Source organism: Anabrus simplex, chromosome 1 (genome assembly GCF_040414725.1).
Source record: "Anabrus simplex isolate iqAnaSimp1 chromosome 1, ASM4041472v1, whole genome shotgun sequence".
Classification (NCBI taxonomy): Eukaryota; Metazoa; Arthropoda; class Insecta; order Orthoptera; family Tettigoniidae; genus Anabrus; species Anabrus simplex.
The window spans coordinates 303,431,833-303,452,917 of record NC_090265.1 but is presented as its reverse complement, the minus strand read 5'-3'; the positions used below and the strand labels follow the sequence as shown (position 1 = coordinate 303,452,917).

The following is a 21,085-nucleotide window of genomic DNA, read 5'->3' as shown; positions in this document are numbered from 1 at the left end:
GTGCGCCAACAGGTGACCCGATTCACACATGGTGCGACAAATGCTGAGGCAGATGGTATTCAGCGCCTCCCACATCGTTGGCAGCATGTGGTGTCGGTAACAGGGGACTACTTTCAGGGTCTTTAGGCCCAGGTTTGTCATGTCAACTTTGTGTACTGTGTTGTCATTCTTTTGCACTGGGAAGCCCATATTGCCCTGTATACTACCATAATAAATTAGTGTTACGATATTTCAGTGCTATTCATAGTCCACACATGTAGTTAACACCTTGTCCTTTCGTTTGCATGTCACATTTTCCAACCGGACTGGTATCTTCAAGAAAAAAGTAGTTGCCATGACTTTTGCCCCAACCCTCGTAAAATTTGGGAAGAAGATGAAATCCCCAGTGACTGGAGGCAAGTAGTGATTATTCCACTATTTAAGAAAGGTGACCAAAAGAAGTGAGACAACTATAGAGGCATAACCCTACTACCTCATGGGTTCAAAATATGAGACTATCCTGGAGAGAAAAACCAGAAAATTTGTTGAATCTAAACTTGAGGAAGAACAACATGGATTTAGAGTGAACAGATCAACGTTAGACCTCACTTTTTGACCAGAATGATCTTTGAAAAATACTGGGATAAGAATAGAATGGTTATAGTTGTATTCTTGGATATTGAGAAGGCATATGATCATGTACCACATAAGCACATATGGAAATTTCTGAGACGTAAAGGAGTGTCAGATGAGATTATAGCTCATGTAAAACAACTATATGGAGGGACAGAGCTGTGTGCAAATTGAAGGAGGCAGGTCAGACTGTTTTGAAACTGAGAGTGGAGTCCAACAAGGAAGTTGTCTATCACCACTTCTCTTCATTACTGTAATAGATGAGGTTATAAAAGCAGTGAAAATGAAGGATCAGGCAACAAATGCACTTACATTTGCTGATGTTATGCTATGGGTTGAGACAGAAGTGCAAGCTAAACTAAATCTTTGGCAAGAAGAATTTGAAAGAATGGGAATGATCCTCAGCCAAACAACAGTCGGTTTAGTGAAGAGTCAAGATTCTGAAGCAGTCCACGTGCAAGTGTAAAATGAAGTAGACATTATCAAGAACTTCAAATACTTAGGGAGCTTTGTTTCTTCTGACAATACCATAAACCAAGAAATAGGCAATAAAATAAAAGCTGCATCAAAATTCTACCACTGTGTGCGTCAGTTACTTTGGGATAACTCATTTCCCCAAGCTTGCAAGCTCATGCTGTACAAAACATATCTTGTACCAATTCTAACATACGGACTGGAAGCGGCAACATTAACTAGATACACACAAAGTTGCCTACAAGCCATTGAAATGAAGTTCCTTCGGTTATGTCTCCAAAAGACAAGCAGAGACAAAATAAGGAATGAAAGTATTCAGCAACAACTTGGATTGGACAGGAGCCTGTTGGAAACCTTAGAATTAAGCAGATTACGATGGTATGGACATATGAGAATGATGGCTCCAATTAGGACCCCAAGAGCATACTATGAAAAGAATGTTAAGAGGCCCAGGGGGAGGCCTCGTGATAGTTGGGAAAAGCAAATTTTCAGAGACCCTGACAAACGTGATGTAAATTAGCAGCAAAAGGTATAACATCAGCTGTGGATGGACAGGACGAACTAGAAGAGGCTTGTAAACACCTGCACCCGGCTTTCTGGAGCGAAAAATCAAGGATGATGACGATGTTGATGATGATGATTCTCGCATTACGTAATTTTTGTAACATTACATTTCTCGCACTAATCCTTCTGGGAAAATTGATACCCATTGATGTGTATTCAAAATGGACCTTATTCTCATTTATTTATATAAAAAAATGTTTCCCGACAACTGTATAAAATAGGAGGCACGCTAATAACTGTTCACCCTTCCAAGGTGTTACGTGGAATGCTACTTCGCCACAGAAAGAGCTCTAATGGATGTATATTAATTTCAAGTCCAAAGGACTGGGAACAAGATATGTTAATTCTTTTTTAAAATACCTTTAAGTTAATACCATCATTTTTTTTCTTTTGTGTATAATTTTAAGTTTAACATGGCTGAGTGTATTTTGTTCATTTTTAGTATCTCTTCTTCATGCTGCTAATATTTATTCTCTTTTGCTTAAAATCTTTATAGTTTGGGTTGTATGTACTCATTCTTGTATTTGTAAATTTGTCCTCTTGTTTTGTATGCTGATTAAAATACATTTTTATCTGAGCCATAGTGATAACTAACCCTTTTTATTTTAATAATTGTATCATTATAGGACTTGGAGAAGGAAAATGAGTCCTTGCGCAAACAGGTGGAAGATTTAAGGAAACATCTGGCTGATGAGACTCTTGCCAGAATTGACCTGGAGAACAATTTGCAAAGCTTGAGGGAAGAACTCTCCTTTAAGGAGCAAGTAAGTTAATGTGTTTACCAAATTTGTGACGGATCCTAATTGGTATAACAGAACTGCCATGATTAACTGCATAGTGTGTTCTTATTGAAGAACTTGCAACTGCTGTAGTTCATTGTAAAATCCTGTCAAATACTGTACATTCATTACATCAGTTTTTGTGATTGAATTTCATGTCATTAAATTTGGAAAAAACTGAGCTTGCAAGCTTGGGATAGTTATGAATACTAGATAGAAGAAACCAATATTTGGTTTGTAATTTCTTCAGGGTTCCCAAGAAAATAATTGAACTACTTTATATATAGGAGAGATATGTCTTCATCAATATCAATTTATAATTAATCTTATTTTTGGTAGATAACAGTTAGCAGAAAAATTTGTTACATTTTATTTGGTAGTGGTTATAAGTGCAGTAGAAGTTTGTTATAGCGAGAATTCATAACGGCGAAAACTGTACTTGCTATAGCGGATTGTTGTTATGCCCGATTTTTTTGTAAAAATAAAAGTCTGGGAAAACCTCATATATGTTCAAATCGGTATTAAATGGCAATCAGTTCGTTTAAAACTTGCGTTTTTGCGGATGATATCCACACTACGGCTTATTTGTTCGTTATTTTTCAAAATCTGATACTACGTGAAAGTGTTTAATTTCAATCTGAAAAAATTAGTGTCATTCCAGAGGCTTCTATCGCAAACTTTATTTTCTTCAAACAGTCACCTAACCTAACTGCATATGTATGATGAAAACATATTTCAAACGCATGTAGAGAAATGACCTCCTTGCTAAAAATTTACATCTGAATAGCCTTTCTGAAATTTAACTAGACGCGAGAAAATATAAACTATCCTCTGAAATCTTGAGGTGTATCCCCATTCTTATCATTTATTCAGCCTTTATTTTTAGAGTTAACTGCTATCGCACAAGTTATTTATGTGTGTATAACGAAAAAGTGTTCTCCTCTTTCATTTCGAATTATCTTCTAGCAACAGCAGTCGACAGGTATTGCTAATAGATTCCTACATCGCCTTCGAATATCCCAATTATTATTATTATTATTATTATTATTATTATTATTATTATTATTATTATTATTATTATTATTATTATTATTATTATAAACTGATCAATTATTAGTAAATTCAACAATTTAAAGCCTAACAATTTTTAATAATTTTGAAAAATATTAATACTACGGTGGCAGAGAAGTGCATTGAATTTAAAATTCAAAAATGAAATATTAAATTCAACTAACAACTAATATATCAATATAAAAGCTACTAATTAAGTATTTCAGCAACAAGTGGGATAGAAAGTAATGAGAGAGCTTGCTAGTGGACATAATGAAGAAACGACATCGCCTTCGAATGTCAATGAGGGAGCTCGCTAGTTTGCATACAACATAATCGCTGGGGAGCATAAATATAGGTAACAGAAATTGCACAGGCTTAATCGCTTGTAATAACGATGCGTCAGTGATAGGGCGCTTTCTTTAACCAAAGGATAATACACAGTTTAATATAGGAATTTTGGAGGGACAGATAAACACGGTCATTGTAACGGGGTTCTCGTGATATGCCGTCCTCGCTATAGCGGACTTCTTCTGTATTTTATGAGTAGTTTTAAAAAATGTGGTAGATTGATTGTGATTGTAAAGCTGGGATATTTCTGAAAAATGGTCTCGTTTGGAGCAGAGATTTTATCTTCACTTACCGATAAGGATTCCTTGCATGTCTGAATTATGAATCAAAGGCTGAGAGGAAGTGAAAGATCCAAAGCAGGGAATCGTGTCATTTCAATGTGGACTAGAACTGCAATGTTAAAATTACAATATTGCCCTGTTAGAGAGAGTTCTGGTGGCTTTAAGACTAAAGTGGAATGGGGGCAGGCAGGCAGGCAAGCTTGTAGTTCTATACAACTATTGAGATAGTGATCATAGCCAAGGGACTTCCAGTTTTACATAGAATCAGAACCATAGGGAAATGTTCATTTCAAAAATACCACATGCCTTGGCCAAGAACCAAACTCCAGCTGCCTTGGTGAGATGCCAGGTTACTACGCTACTTGGCTATCGTGCCCTCCTCTGGTGTTGATAAGGATGAATATATTTTGTATGTATGCATGCTTATTTGTTGAGTTCTCAGCCAGAAGACGGAAGTATATAAAATGCTCTTGCATTTGTAAAATGTTGGTCTTTTAAATTTTGTAATCGCCTTTTATATTATTTATAATACTTCACAATCCTCTTTTTTTCCTTAACTTTTTTTAATAACCTTTATCAGAAATGTGAACTTCCTTCTTCTCCATCCATTCCCTTTTCCAGATTTTCTCTGGGTAGAATAGTGTACCAAAGCCGTCCACCTCACTCGATCCTTCTACCACTCCTATTCTAGTACTTTATTGCTGTCGACCACTCTGTTTGCAATACAGTCCACAACAGAGTTCCTCCATTTCATTCTAGGCTGTCCCCTAGGCCTCATTGCAATCTCTGTATCCATGAATGTTCTCTGTGAACTTCCTGTAACATGTAAATACATGTGGTATGATTGTAGTAGTAATAGTAGTATGTTGATGTGCTTGTAACCAAATAAAATTAACTGACTTGGCTTGGGTTTTTCTTATTAGATGTACAACCAGCAGCTGACAGAGACTCGTACCAGAAGACAGATCGAAATCAGTGAGATTGATGGACGTCTCACTGAGCAGTATGAAGCAAAGATGCAAGAGACTCTCCAGGAGCTGCGAGATCAGTATGAGTCACAGATGCGTGGTAACAGGGAGGAAATTGAATCTTTATATGAGACTAAGGTCAGTACATTTCACTTATTCCCTTTGGATGGGGAGGGGCTTCATAAAATCTTGTATTTTGCCTGAATATTGTATGGAGTATGGGCGAAAGAACCATCTTTGAGTGTTTGGTCACTTCATATAATGCCTTTTATTGCTGAAGAAATAAAAAGTGGGTACTGGAGTAGCAGCAAAAATAGCCGTAGGACTGGAGTAGAATGATTTGAAGACTACTAATCAACCTCGGAGCTCTTGATTATTATATCGCTAAAAGTTTTATGTCTAGGATCTTCCTTCATATTTAACATCAAATCTATATTATATGAAATAATTTTTTTCTGTACATTGCTCAGAATTTAAAAAGGATGGTATTTCTAAATCGGTCGTGTCCATAGTAGCAAGGAAATGCACTTTGTAATTTTCCGTAATTTCTGCATGTATGTACACGCATCACGAGAAAACAGCTGAAGAGAATTTAATGAAATTCGGTATGTAGTGTCCGGGAATAAGTCGCTACAATCTAGACTGTAAGTAATGTTATTCACGCTGAGAGAAATGGTAGATAGGGGAAGGCCTAAAATTTAATTCTCAAATGTTTATGTTATTAGTGGTCCTATCTTAATGAAAATCGGTATGCAAAGTCGGGAAATAAGTTGCTACAATCTAGGTCGTAAATAATTTTCTTCATGCTGAGTGGAATGGTAGTTTAGGAGAAGGTCTAAAATTTAATTCTCAAATATTTGGGTTATTAGTGGTCCTATTGACCACTACATTACTAAAGTTATATAGTATTAAACTTCTGGTCATTTATGTCTCATGCATTTTTTACCGTACCGGTTATGATAAGAGATTCATGAATTTGGATTTTTGTTGTTAAGTCCATATCAGCGCCATGTCACGAGAAAATGGGTAAATAGAATTTAATGAAAATCGTTATGTAAAATTGGGGAATAGGAACTACAGTCTGCGTTATATATAAATAATTCCGTAAGGCCCTAATGTCACGGAGTCGAAAGAAAATTAAATGTGAAGGCCTACGATACAAATAGCTCATGACATTGAACAATAACATTACATTGGCCATTGTTTGTTGTGATGTGCTTTGTGTCTTCTGTTGCCAGTCATGTCCGATAGATGGGATTACTGCTGTATACCGAGGTTTTTAAAAAATTTGCTTTACGTTGCACCGACACAGATAGGTATTATGGCGACGATGGGATAGGAAAGGGCTAGGAGTGAAAAGGAAGCGGCTCTGGCATTAATTACGGTACAGCCCCAGCATTTGCCTGGCGTGAAAACGGGAAACCACAGAATACCATCTTCAGGGCTGTCGACAGTGGTTTTCGAACACACTACCTCCTGGATGCAAACTCACAGCTGCGCGCCCCTAACTGCACGGCCGTCTCGCCCGGTCGTACAGAGTATAACAGCCTGCCTGAATATTGGCGGGAAGTTACTAGGGAGTTAGATAACTTTCTTCTTAAGCATGCCATTCCTCTGGTTCATAATTTTTCTGATACTAATGGTACGTAACAAACTGGTTCATCATAGCATTCAAGCTATTCAATCCCTACGCTGAGCCACTGATTGGAATGGCAGTGTGTGTATTTAACGGAACAATGGCAGAGGAGTGTTCACGGCAGTCTGCGGCCTGGTCATTCCAGCACTGGAACTTTGGACTGTTAGATTGGCACCGTAGTACTGTTCGTTAAAATTGAGAAAATGTGCGATTTTTATTTGAGCGTGTATTTTATATGATAACATTGCTTTTAATCCCTACAATCCTACTGACGTTTTTGTAATGTTCTAAACTAAGTTAGGAAAACCATAGAGTCTTTCTGAGAATCCCGTAGCGAAGCACGGGTACATCAGCTAGTAGTCTGTAAATTAATTAGTTCATTGGAGTAGTGGTACAGGAACACCTGATCTTTCTCTTATCCTGTACCAACATTGCTGTTCGACAGTTTTGTATGGTGTGTTGGTACAGTACATGCTTTTTGAATTATCTTATTCATTGAGAATGTTGGTGTTTTGAGATACACCATATGTATGTGAATAATTCGTGCACCCTGATTTTTGGAGGGGAAATTCCTAACATACATATTGACTGACTGACTGACTGACTGACTGCTTTCACTTACTTTGACTTTCACCATTCAGTCTGCAAGCCTCTGAGAGATCACTAAATGCCTCCACAATCCTCTGTCTGCAACTAGCACTATGGCTTCATTTAGTTCCGTACCTCATATCTTTAAATCGTTGAAACTATCTACTATCGGATTAGTTGGCCGTGCGGTTAGGGGCATGCAGGCGTGAGCTTGCATCGGGAGATAGTGGGTTCGAATCCCACTGTCGGCAGCCCTGAAGATATTTTCCGTGGTTTCCCATTTTCATATCAGGCAACCATTCCTAGCCCTTTCCTATCCCATCGTCACCGTAAGACCTGTCTGTGGTCGGTGCGACGTAAAGACCATTAGCAGCAAAAAAAACCCCTTTCTACTTCTTTTACCCTCCATAACAGTCTTTATATGAGGGCAAATCAAATATAAACAGGCATTAAAAAAAAATTATTGAATCAACACAAAAATACACATATAGAGATCACTTTTCTACTGTGCAGTGTTCTGCCTTCAAAACACATTTTCTCCATCGGATTGGTAAGTTTTTGATGCCGTCCTGATAGAAACAAGAGGGACATGCGCGGAGCCTGTTGCGCATCTACACTTGCATCATCATCCTTCTAGGTCCAAACAAATGGTAGTCGCAGAGCGATAAATCTGGACTGTACGGAGGGTGTTCGAGAGGTGTCCAGTGAATTTCCTCCAGTTTTTCCCGCGGTAAAGCGGCAGTATGCGGCCTTGCATTGTAATGGAGAAGAATGACGTTTCGGGTCGGTTGCCGGCGTTGCTTGTTGCGATATGCAGCTTTTGCTTCATCCAAAAGGTGGCATTAATAGGTTGCATTAATTGTCCTTTGTTCATGAAGAAAATCCATCAGCATAACTCCTGTGGATTCCCAGAAAACGGTTGCAAGCACCTTTTCTGCAGATGGGTGTGTGTTGGCCTTGACCGGACCTGCTTTGTCTCTTCGCTGCCACTCCTTGCTTGCTTTGACTCAGGGGTGTAAAGATGCACCCAAGTTTCATCACAAGTCACAGTATGATGAAAGAAAGCCTTTCCTTCCTCCCCCTAGCGGCGCAGGAGTCTCTAATCAATATATGAAAAAGGTTCCACCTAATCGATACCTTTCTTTTTATTCAGCCTTTGGCTACTTATAAAAACATTAATATCAGGACATATTTCAATCGCTTTGCGATCTTCAGCTGTTTACATAAAGCTTAGATAAAAATAGCATACTACAATCACATAGTTAACATTCAAAACTGGTGTTAGTAAGGGACGTAAAGGTTGGGGGGGGGGGGGGGGGGAGGTAGTGTGCGGAGGGGGGCGGTTGTTACTAGCACGTTAAACTTAAAATAAATTTAAAATACTATCTATGGACTAGAATGTCTTTGGTTTCATTGTAAGTTACATGTTATAATTCTCATGTTAGGTCCGTATTGAAATGTACGTAAATACAAAGTATGTTACAAGTGTTTATTTATATTTCCACCTATTCAATACAAAGAGATCTTTTTAGAAATTAAATATTATTATAAAATGTTAAGGGACATGTTTCGCCCATATTAAGGGCATCATCAGCCTCAAATTCAAACCTGTATGGTGAAAAATCAGGATCCTGATTGCTCTTACAAGCCATAAAAAGAGGATATCATTATAGGTGTCAGTCTAAACATACAAAATATTAGAATGTCCTTGGCTAAAATTGCAGTATCAAGCTGCATGTCATAAGTTCACATGAATATAATTTCCGGAGCGTTGAAAAACTTGTTGGGGTAGGGCAGTAAACAGTTCAGTCTTTACAGTGAAACCTCGATTTTCCGTTTTTCGAGGGACCATGAAAATAAAACGTACAACACGGGAAAACGGAAAATCCGGGAATGAATGAAAAACATCAACAATTTGGCTAAACATCACAAAAATTAAATATGTATAATTATAATCTCACAAAAACTCCTAAACCAAACCAAACCAAACTACAGCCCCAGTGGGACTTTGCCTGCCAAGCGACCGTTGCTCAGCCCGAAGGCCTGCAGATTACGAGGGGCGCATGGTCAGTGCGACGAATCCTCTCGGCAAATATTCCCGGCTCTGTAGATCGGGGTCGCCATCTCACCATTAGGTAGCTCCACAATTAAAGGTATTCACGTAGGCTGAGTGGACCTGGAACCAGACTTATATCCAGGTAAAATTGCCTGACCTGGTCGCAATCGAACCCGGGCCCTCTGGATGAGAGGCGGGCATGTTAGACCGCGAAACCGCATTAATTACCGGTACGCGAGTTCAAAATCTCGGTACTTTATATTCAATTTTACAGGGGAATCTTCATCCGTTTCCCGTGAAAACTTCTTTCAGTTCAGCAACTTTGATTAGGCTAGTCAAACTTCGAAAAATCTAATAACGCCAAGCCAAACGACAATCGACCACAAGTAGTTTTTAATTCTCTCATCTAATAAAATAAAGCTTATTAGATACAAAAGCACCCAAAATGATGGCAAAATCCGTTCATTTCTTAATCTTTCATTGTAATTTGGTCTCCGGTATACCTATCGTAGTCAGTTTCTGGTAATTTCGTACCGCGCAAATTAGGCCTACATCGACTTTTAAAGGTTATGTTGAACTCGAAAACATGGTTTCGAATGTAAGTATCGATTCTTAAAAGTTCTCGAATGCATTATATTCAATTCTGCGCGTCACAAATCCAATCAAATTGGAAAGATATAAGAAATGTAAAAACTTCAGAAATTACGGTTATTCGTGACCTTGAGGTCATCTGGAAAGCGCGCTCGCTGCACATGTCAGTACGAGTTGGAAATGATACCAACCATTTAAAATGTAACGTGCGCAAATAAAACGACTGCAGTTTTTGGTATTTTAACACGAAAACGTAACATTCCCAGTCTGACATCAGGACCTAAACAGTAATAGGCAATCCCAAGACCTCCCATGGCTTTCTTTTTTTTTTTTAAATGTAGGCTGCAACATCTGTTTTGGTCTCGCTAACATATCATGTACGATAATATCAAAAGGTACTGAATTTGTGTTAAGAAGGAGCAGTTTCGATTCCTGCCTGAAAGCCCAGTTACTCTGCAGTGCCCTGAGCAAAGTGCCGAAAACCTCTTCGGCAGTATGATCGAAAAAATGTAAAAATATAAACATCTAACCCTGGACATAATATGGACGTTTTATAAGTGCGAACATGACTAAACTCGTTCCGTCTTCAAGCAGAGCTGTCGAAATGCGCCGTGTCTCCTTGCAATTGTTATGGGCACCCTCTGCTTTATGATTTTCCGAGATTCTCTAAACAATACCACCCGAATGCGATGCTAAGATGGTCTCTTATGCAAGTTCACCGCTGATCGCTTTTCTAGTACCGGTACAGTACTTGCTTTAATTATCGCAGTGACGGGGCGTTAACGCCAAGATCCATAAATATGCCATAGCCGTCCTTTCGTTAGATACAGTTTATTAAAAAACGATTGATCGAGGATTTAGCATTGATGGGACTGGAATTTCTGGACGGTTGATCTGGGAAAGCGTTTCTTTGAGGAACGGATAATGCGGGACTTTTACAACGTGATTTAATTAATTTGAACGCATATTCCGGGAAAACGTATTTTCCGGGAACGGATAATCGAGGTTCCACTGTATAATGAAACAGAAATGTGCCCCCTTGAAGATAAGAAAAAGCAAAGCTGATACACTGTTACAGATGTCAATATCGTATGTTGTGATAAGACAACAGATCTCTTAAACGGCTGTTCAGCTGCCTATAGTCTATTTAACTGGCTGAAGGAGTGAAAGTCGAATGTGTTATGATAAGACAACAGTCTTCCTTACGTAATTGTGGGAGCAAGGAAAAAGCATTCGGTTGTCTATAGATGTATTTATCTTATTTGAAGGACGAAAGTCGAAGGTTTATCTTCACAGACGAAAGAGTAAGTGTTTTTATACATTTTCCATGTTTTACCTTTCTTTAAACCCACATTCTCTTCAAAAATACCTTCCTAAGCATTCACTATCCTCTTGTTACAGACTTCACACCAAAGAGCTCTATCAACGTCGATAAACCTTCGACTTTCGTCCTTCAAATAAGATAAATGCATCTATAGACAACCGAATGCTTTTTCCTTGCTCCCACAATTACGTAAGGAAGACTTATCTTATCATAACACATTCAACTTTCACTCCTTCAGCCAGTTAAATAGACTATAGGCAGCTGAACAGCCATTTAAGAGATCTGTTGTCTTATCACAACATACGATATTGACATCTGTAACAGTGTATCAGCTTTGCTTTTTCTTATCATCTTCAAGGAGGCACATTTCTGTTTCATTATAAAGACTGAGCTGTTTACTGCCCTACCCCAACAAGTTTTTCAACGCTCCGGAAATTATATTCATGTGAACTTATGACATGCAGCTTGATACTGCAATTTTAGCCAAGGACATTCTAATATTTTGTATGTTTAGACTGACACCTATAATGATATCCTCTTTTTATGGCTTGTAAGAGCAATCAGGATCCTGATTTTTCACCATACAGATTTGAATTTGAGGCTGATGATGCCCTTAATATGGGCGAAACACTGTTACAGATGTCAATATCGTATGTTGTGATAAGACAACAGATCTCTTAAATGGCTGTTCAGCTGCCTATAGTCTTAACATTTCATAATAATATTTAATTTCTAAAAAGATCTCTCTGTATTGAATAGGTGGATATATAAATAAATACTTGTAACATACTTTGTATTCAAGTCCCGAAGGCTTAATAAAATCACTTGTTGTTTAAAAAACTTAGTTTTAGTATTATGGTCCTGAAGGAAAGTTTTTGGTCGAGTCTATTTCTTCTTTACTTGACTTCTTGTGTCTTCCGCGTGACTTTTGTACTGTACTGTAATGGAGCGTGATTTATTTGCTTATCCTTTTTTCTAAGAGGAATGGGTGTGTCCACTGATGGTTGAATTAAACAATTTTTGTGTTTAAGAACTCGTCAAGTCGGCTAGCTTGTACGACCTGTAACCGGCAGAAAGAAAATTGCGTCTATTAGTTAAGATTGCCTGATGATGTGTTGTCTAAGGAAACTATTTAGTATAATGGAAATTAATTGTGAAATTTTAAACTTACCCCTGTCCAATTTATTTCCTTTATTTCCCGTAACTACGGGTGTGGGTCTCATTCTGCTGTCCTCGACCTTGTGTAGTAGCGTTGTGATGAGGTCTGTGTGCTAGCTTGATTCAGAGGGGGAGGGGAAGCGAGGACGTGCCGTCCTTTGTTGTTTCACGCAAGGACGTGGCTTCTGTCTGTGACGTAGCGGCCTCGTGATTGCTTGCTACAATCGCTGAGCGTATTTGATTCCTACCTAATAATTCCATGTATCTCAATATATGTTCGTATAGGGGACTTTTTTGTTCATTCATTTCATTTAAGTTCTTGTCCTTGTTAATTAACATCCAGAAAAATGTGAATACTTTGTAAACTATTCATCAGTTTTCCTTTATTTAGTCTATTAATGATTACAAGGTCTTGTTTAATATCTGTACATTCATGACCCGTCTCTTTCATATGTACTCCCATTGCGGAAAACCTATGTTTTTCCGCATTGACATGTTCTTGGTATCTTATTGCAAAGTTGCGTCCGGATTGCCAGACATCTGGCCTTGCACTGGTTGCATATCAACTTATAAATTCCTGAATCCTGGAAACATTCTTCTTTGTTCTTATTAACCATATTATGCTTGAAAAACCTATGCCTAGTGGTATTGTTTGTTGAAAATGCTACCTTGATCTGTTTGTGAAATAAATTTGTAATTGCGTAAATGTTAGGATTGTTGAAGGTGAACCTCGCATACTTTTTTGTTTGCTCTGACTGTTTTATTAAATTTGTTTGTTGTTTACATTTAGTAATTAACCCGTTAATAGTTTTAAGACTAAAACCCGTTAATGAAGGCCTGTTGTCGGATGAAAGCTAGTTCTTTATTCCTCTCTTTGTTGGTTAACGGAATTTCGAAGGCCCTATTAACAAAGCGGATTTTTTCTGTGAGTCAGGATGTAGAGAATTATTATGAATCGTGGTTGGAGTGAATGTAGGCTTTCTGTGTATTCCAAAGTAAAATTGATTCCCCTTTCTAGTTGTAATAATGTCTAAAATTTTGATCGAACCGTTTTTCTCTTCTTCAATAGTAAACTGTATATTAGGATCTAAGGTGTTCAGGACGTTCAAAATACTGAGACTATCATTGCGATCCTTGTTAATTATAGCATATGTATCATCCACATAGCGTACCCACAAATCGAGCCCTTTGATGTGGTCTACAATACGAGAATGTTCCAAGTGATCCAAATATGTATTAGCTAATATGCCTGTGGCTGGAGCTCCCATGGGGAGGCCATCTTGTTGGTATATCTTGTTGTTAAATAAAAAGTAGTCCTGGTTAAGTACGAATTTAAGGATTGTCATGAACTCTTCTATTTCGGGTATTAATCCGTTTATGTTCGAATAAATTAGTTTTTATGATCTTAATAGTCTTCTCTATGGGGATATTAGTATACATGTCTTTTATATCAAATGGACATGTAACATGAGGGGGTTTAAGTTTAAAGTCCGTAATCATCTTACAAAAGTCACTAGAATTTTTTATGGCTGTGTTAGAATGAAAAACATAGTTTCGTGTTAAAAACTTATTGTGATGTTTTATATGTGGGGCTCTTACGGAAATTGATTACTGGTCTAATAGGTATATCTTTTTTATGTAACTTGGGCATGGCTCTTGCCGTAGGGAGTCCTGGGTTCATATTTACCAACTTTTGTGATTCTTGCTCACTTAGAAGGAAAGTAGTTTGCTTAAGTATTCCTTTCAAATTTCTTTGAATCCGTGAGGTGGGATCTTTACTTACGATCTTGAACTTATTATTGTTGAAAAAAATTTTGGTTTTCTCAATATAATCGGTTTTGTTTAAAATGACTTTAATTCCTCCCTTATCCGCTTTAGTTACGACTACGTTGTATCGATTAGGTGGAACTTTTTTCGTATATTGATTAGATCACATTATCAGTACGGCAATGAAGTGGATAGTTTGTAATAGCAGGAGTCTCTGACAAACTTTCTGGCGTGAAGTTCTTTTTGTTTCTGGTTGAGGAGACTAGGAACCCACCTGGCAGACAATTTTCTGAAATAGAGTTCATCTCGGATGATGGCTTGAACACTTCCGTAACTTACTCCTATGGCTAAAACAATTTGCAAAATTTTTATTCGCCGATTTTCACCAATAATGTCACGAAAGGGAACAATGTTGTCTGCAGTGATGCTTGTTAGCAGTCTCCTTTCATAAGGTTCATTTTCTACAGCTTTTCTTCCTGCCACATTGTTTCGCATACTCGAGTGTATGAGTGGGCTAAAGTGTTTCTTCCCCAAACTGCGCTGAGCAGTCTCAAAATTTCGGAACGTTTGGTGCCCTCTTTTGAGAGATATTTGATAATGATGCATTGAGCAACAAACGTGTGCACATCTTACTCATGGCGTACTGAAGCAGCCCAGCTCTCCACCGTTGTTCGCGCCTGCAAACCCCTTATTCAGACACCCCCACCAACATCCCGGCAAAGCCCTGCCTCAGAATTATTAACAGCAGCGGTACATTCAAATTCCCTTTTATATTTGATCCGCCTTCGTATTCCTAGGTAACCTGTCCTCCATTCGCCTGACATGACCATACCACCAAAGTGTACAGCTTTATCAGTTGAGTTCATTCCTAACTTAGCCTTCACCTCCTCATTCAGAGTACCGTTCTGCCATTGTACCCACAATCATTCTCACTAATTTTTTAGGTGCACTCTTCTGATACTGAGAAAGTAAATGATCATATCAATCAAGATGGTTATCAGACTTCTTCAGAAGACCAGTAGGATGTTAGTGATAGCTATTGCTATGGGAAGGAAAAAATGTAAGGCGAGGAAGTATAATGAACCTGAGAACCTTTGTATTTGAGCTCAAGTGCACCATTCTTCACTTCCTAAGGCCTAAAGGCGAAGCTAGAGGGTGCAGACTAAGGTGAAATATTTAGACCTGTTTCCACATGAGAATGTTGAGATAGTTATGACCTGCACTAATATACACCATATACTTGGACATGATTGAGATGCAAGCCCTCCAGAGGAAGTAGAAATTCGTGCCTCTTTTCTTTCTGATAAGGTGTTAGCTGCCAGAGCAAGGCTATAAGGTAGGCTGGTGCTATTTCTGTCAGAGTAGCCAGATCAATGAAGAAATGTACTCGATGTAGAAGGTGAATCTACCTTCATCATTCAGCTCCTGTGTGCAGGGAGTGATTAAATGAATGAGGGACCTATGTTGTTCTGTGTTTCCCAAAACCAAACTTACCCTATGGCTCAACAGACTCGAAGGGCCATGGTTCACAAAGTGACCGCTGCTCAGGCTGAAGGTCTACAGATTACAAGGCTTAGTCTGGTCGGCACGACAAATCCCCTCGGCCATTATTCACGGCTTTTTAAACCGGAGCCATTATTTCACCGTTGGATAGCTCCTCAATTGTAATCACATAGGCTGAGAGGACTTCGAACAAGCCCTCACATTCAGGTAAAAGTCCTGACCGGGAATCAAACCCAGAACCTCTGGGTAAGAGGCAAGCATGCAAACCCCTTCCCCACACACCCCCAACAACATCCTGGCAAAACCCTGCCTCAGAATTATTACTAACAGCAGCAGTACATTCAAATTCCCGTTTATATTTGATCCTTCTTCGTATTCCTAGGTAACCTTTTCATGGCTAGAATAGATGTGATCATACTAAGCAATATTAACGAAAATTTGTGACTCGATAAGTGAGATATTTTTATATACAAGGGCCAACTGATAAATAAGTTGCCCTGTTTTTCGAAAAATACAAGCGGGTTATTTGCACTTGAGATATTTTATTTTCATTCTAAAACTCGTACGCTACTTCACATAGTCACTATTTCTGTCCAAACACTTTTGGCATCTTGGCAGCAGTGTTTCGATACCTTCGTCATACCAGGTCGGGTCCTGTCTCCGCAGCCAGTGGTTCACCTCCGCTTCCACCTCTCAACCAGTCGTAAACCGCTTGCCTTCAAGGTGCAACTTTAGTTGTTTAAAGGCATGGAATTAACTCGGGCGCAAGATCTGGAGAATAAGTTGGATGGGGGTAAAATATGCCATTTGAAGATCTGCGACAAATCCTGGGTCCTTTGAGCTGAAGTGGGGTGTGCATTGTCATGAAAGAGCAATAATTTCCGAGACAGAAGACCAGGGCATTTTTGTATGATTGCAGCTGTGAGCTTCGTAACGACCGCGCAGTACCTCTCAGCTGTGACCGTAGTGCGTCGGGGCAGGCAGTCAGCCAGTAGAATGCCATTACAGTCCCAAAGGACAGTAGCCATAACTTTGGTCTTTTTGGTGCACGTTCGCCAGGTTTCTTCCATACCATACATTGTCGTTTTGTTTCTGGAATTGAATGATGCATCTGGCTTTCATCTCCAGTGATGCTGGGGCTGTACCTTAAGGCCCCGGCCACTTCCCACTCCTAAGCCCTTTCCTATCCCTTCGTCGCCATAAGACCTATCTGTGTCGGTGCGACGTAAAACCAATAGCATCTCCAGTGAAAATGTGAGAAAACGGTTGATCTCCCTCTCTTTGCAGCATTTGCAGGAAAGCTTGGGCCACCTCGATATGTTGTTGCTTGTGAGCATCGATAAGCAAATGTAGGACCGATCCTGCACAGACTTTTCGATACTGCAACTCGTCTGACAGGATTGTCGCAATAGAGGAACATCTAATTTCCATATCAGGAGGCAGTTGTTTCATTATCTCATCAATGCTGATGTGTTGATCTTCGTCCACCACTTTCTGAATTGCAACAGTGGCTGCTTTGGCTGTGATGGTAATGGGCCTGCCGCTGCGCTCATCGCCATGTACATTTGCCGTCCTTCCAGGACCTACGAATGCCAGCAGCGAACCATTTGGATGTTCATGCATCCTTCAGCATACACACTTAATGCCGATGAATCTCTATAGCCATTTCATTTTTCGCCATGAAAAAGCTAGTAACAGAACGGAGTTCACAAGCGGACACGCTTTCAGGTGGTAGCTCCATGGCAGCTGGTGCCGTACTGGCGAACGCGGAACAAGCACATGCTGTTGGAGGTCAGGTGAAGCCGCCATACCCCAATGATAGTTCCTACACTACCAACTTAATTTTAAAACGTGTGGTTTGCAGAGAAAAAAGTAGGGAAACTTATTTATTGGATGGCCTTCGTAGATTTAATACAGTGAGAATTAGGACTTAGAATTTACGATGTGTTAAGCGGGAAAATGTGTTAATGAGGAACGCACTAACGAGGTGAGGTTTCTTGGGTTACCTTCGAGTTCACTCTCCGTAATCTCTAGTGAATCACTAAGACGTAACCCGTGTTTTCGTAGCTTCTTGATTGATTCTGTTATGATTTGGAAGTGTCTTGATAAGTGCCAGTTTCCTTTGAACGGTTTCATTGCTGAAATCCACTTTCACCTCTTGAATAGAACTGTAGGCCTCTGTCCGGAGAGGAGCTTTCACAAACCCTGTCTGTGTAGTGGATATTAGTTTGCTCACATTTGGAATTGCGCTCTTATTTCTTCTGCAACCCTGTTGAGTGAATCAAATTAGGATAAAATATCTTCAATACTGCAGCGGCTTTCAGGATCGGTCAGAAATACCTGGAACTTCCTGTCGTACCAACCTGAAGGCCAGAGCAGGTGGATCGAATCGTTGAAAAAAACGTGAGATTGTAGAATGATTCACCTCTTCAAACACTTTGCAAGAGATAAGATACGGGTTATCTGGTTCATCTCAGCTCAACTTCCCGACAAACATATTTGCTGCTCATCTACCACATTCATCCATAGTCTCGTCAACTCCCCAGATCAGATAGTCAAGTAATTGAAGTAATTTCTTCCATCACCGAATTGTAACATTTGTCCAAGTACACTTTCCGAACTGTAGACTCTTCAGGAATAGTTTGGTTGCAATGCTTCTCAAGAAAGCTATGGAAATGGGGGTTGGTTAATGTATTCCATGGAATATTTGCAGCAGTCATTGTGTGACACTAATTGCATGTAAACTCATTTTGTCCTGAAGTGGACAGAAGTTCTTGTGTCAGTAAGGTTTGTTTTCTCTTGTGCTACCAGTTCGCTTTGAATTTATATAAACCAAGATATTAAGAGTGTATTGCAGGGCCATCCAGTCAGTGTGCTCTGAGAAGCACTGGGCAGTCAGACTAGCACTCCTTCCCGTACCATGACTACAGTGTGGCAGCATGGAGACCTGAGATAGACGGACGATGTTCGGACCGCGCTGACTAGATACGTACGTACAGTCGTGCGGCCGACTGCTTTTGTAGGTTTGTTGGCATATTGACAGGGCTGTTTTGCCATAACAAATATTTTGTTACGAATGAAGCCATGTTTTTCAGTGTTGACTTAGTTAAATGTAATAAAGGCTTTTCAGTCTGTCAAACACACAGCAAATACAAGGTAAATTATAACACTATAAACATACCTGTAAAATACACACCTACATACAGTAGAAGTCCGTTATAGCGAGAGTTCATAACGGCGAAAAATTTACTCGCTATATCGGATTGTCGTTATATCAGATTTTTGCATAAAAGTCGGAAAACCCTTCATGCACTTTAAAATCGGTATGAAACGGCAATCAGTTTGCTCAAAACTTGGGTTTCCGCAGATGATATCCACACTACGGCTTACTTGTTTGTTATTTTTCGTAATCCGATACTACGTAAAAGTGTATGTTTAATTTCATTCTGAAAAAAATATAGTTCTGTATTTCTCCGAATCCAAGGTGAACCCCACTTTTTCCTTCAAAAATTTTTAATCAGGCTCAAAAAGAAGTTTGTAAAATCATACAGGCCTACGCATTTTTAGACTACTTTTAGACGCCGAACATTTACTTTCGTCACGCCGTATTTCATTTTTTTATGCGGCTGCACAATTATTCTTTATTTCCGCGGGATAAGGGACCATTAACTTAACATTGGCATCATAATACCGAAGAGAACTCGGTGAAAATTTGCCGGCAATACCTATTCCATGCGTCTCTACAATACAACGATCCATCAGGAAATTATTCTTGCTGTCTATAAAACTGTTATTTTAACGCAGCGTCAGATATAACTGGCTACCGCTACACACACGTCTCGCTTGTCGGGTGCGACCAAATTCAACGGCTAGCGATGTATAGGTCTAATCGCGAACGTTGAAAGTCAACGAACGAGTTTATTGCACCACGGTATGGCCAACCGCCCTTGCGTTTTTCGTGCACATAGCTCACAATTTCATCATCGACTTCTTTAAAGCGTCCTTGTTGCGGACCACTGAATGCATTTTTTTGTACAGTACGCATTTTTTAGCTCTTTGTCTTCAAGCTAACGCCAAGTATTGGCTTTAGTTAGGCCTATGCCGTATTTTCTTGCGGCTGCACAATTATTCTACATTTCCGAGTGTTTAATAAACATTAACTTAAAATTGGCATCAAAATATCGACTAGAACCCGTTGAAAATTTGCCGGCAATACCTTTTCCACGTATTTTTACAATACGACTATCCATCATGAAAATATTCCTGCTGTCTATAAACCTTAATTTTGCTAAGCGTCAAGTACAATAGACGCGTTATGACTCTGCCACTGAGTAGCAATGGCTTTTCTAAGAATTCGAAGGGTCGCATGTTTTGATGCCATTCTGCAGATTTGAGAAACACACAGGTACTGTACACTGTACAACCGGTAGCGATGTGTAGTAAACAGGCGGTCGTTTATTGTCAATGAGTTCTGTGCGCGTGTGAAAAGAAGCAGCGTGGTTACCGCGGTAGTTGCCAGTGGTATCCATTAACTTACTGTTAGGCCGCGAATGCAACAATCCTTGAGTTTTCGCATGAGATTCTGCGAAAAAAAAAAAGTCTTGGATTCAGAGAAATATGGTATCACTCCAGAGATTTCTGTGGCAAACACCTCAGATTTCTTCTTCAAACAGCGTCACCTAACCTAACCGTATATGTAGCCTACCATGAAAACATATTTGAAGCGCATGTAGAGAAATAACCTCCTCGCGAAAAATTTACATGTAAATAGCCATAACTAGACGCGAGAAGATATGAAATATCCTCTGAAATCAGTGATGTACTCTGCCATGTCTTGAGGTGTACGACATTCATACGTAATTTCTGTATATAACACTAAAATTAAGATATCGTTTATTCAGTCTTTATTTTTACGAGTTAACTGCTATTGGCCACGTTATTTACGCATTTATTACGAAAACGTGTTATACTCTTTCATTTCGAATTTTCTTTAGAGAACAGCAGTCAATGGGTATTGCTAATCAACTCCAACATCGCCTTTGAATGTCAACGAGAGAGCTCGCAAATGCACAAAGTGAGAAAACTGTACCGTACCGAAGATGATCGATCGCATTTTGTTGCAAACGTTTCAGTTTTCTTATTCAAACAGCATCACGTATCCTACGTACGATGAAAACACACTTCAAGCGCCGATAGAGAAATTATACCTTTCTCGCTATAAATTTTCATAATAGCCTTTCCGTAATTTAACCAGACGCGACAAAATACAAACTAACCTATGAAATCTCCATATCTCGAGGTGTCTCCCATTTTTACTTAATTGCAGTATTTAGCCTCAAAATTAAGCGGTCGTTTAGTCAGCCTTAATTTTTAACGAGTTAAC

The 21,085-nt window shown here is 39.2% G+C and overlaps 1 protein-coding gene across 2 annotated transcripts in view; it reads left to right on the top strand.

Moving 5' to 3' along the window:
• LOC136865293 (lamin-C) overlaps window positions 1-21,085 on the top strand; it is a 280,216-nt gene that overhangs the window by 107,349 nt on the left and 151,782 nt on the right. For both annotated transcript variants that reach the window (XM_067142399.2, XM_067142400.2), the window contains exons 3-4: window positions 2,277-2,414; window positions 5,035-5,217. In XM_067142399.2, coding sequence (XP_066998500.1) covers window positions 2,277-2,414; window positions 5,035-5,217 — 321 coding nt within the window. The remainder of the gene's footprint in view (window positions 1-2,276; window positions 2,415-5,034; window positions 5,218-21,085) is intronic.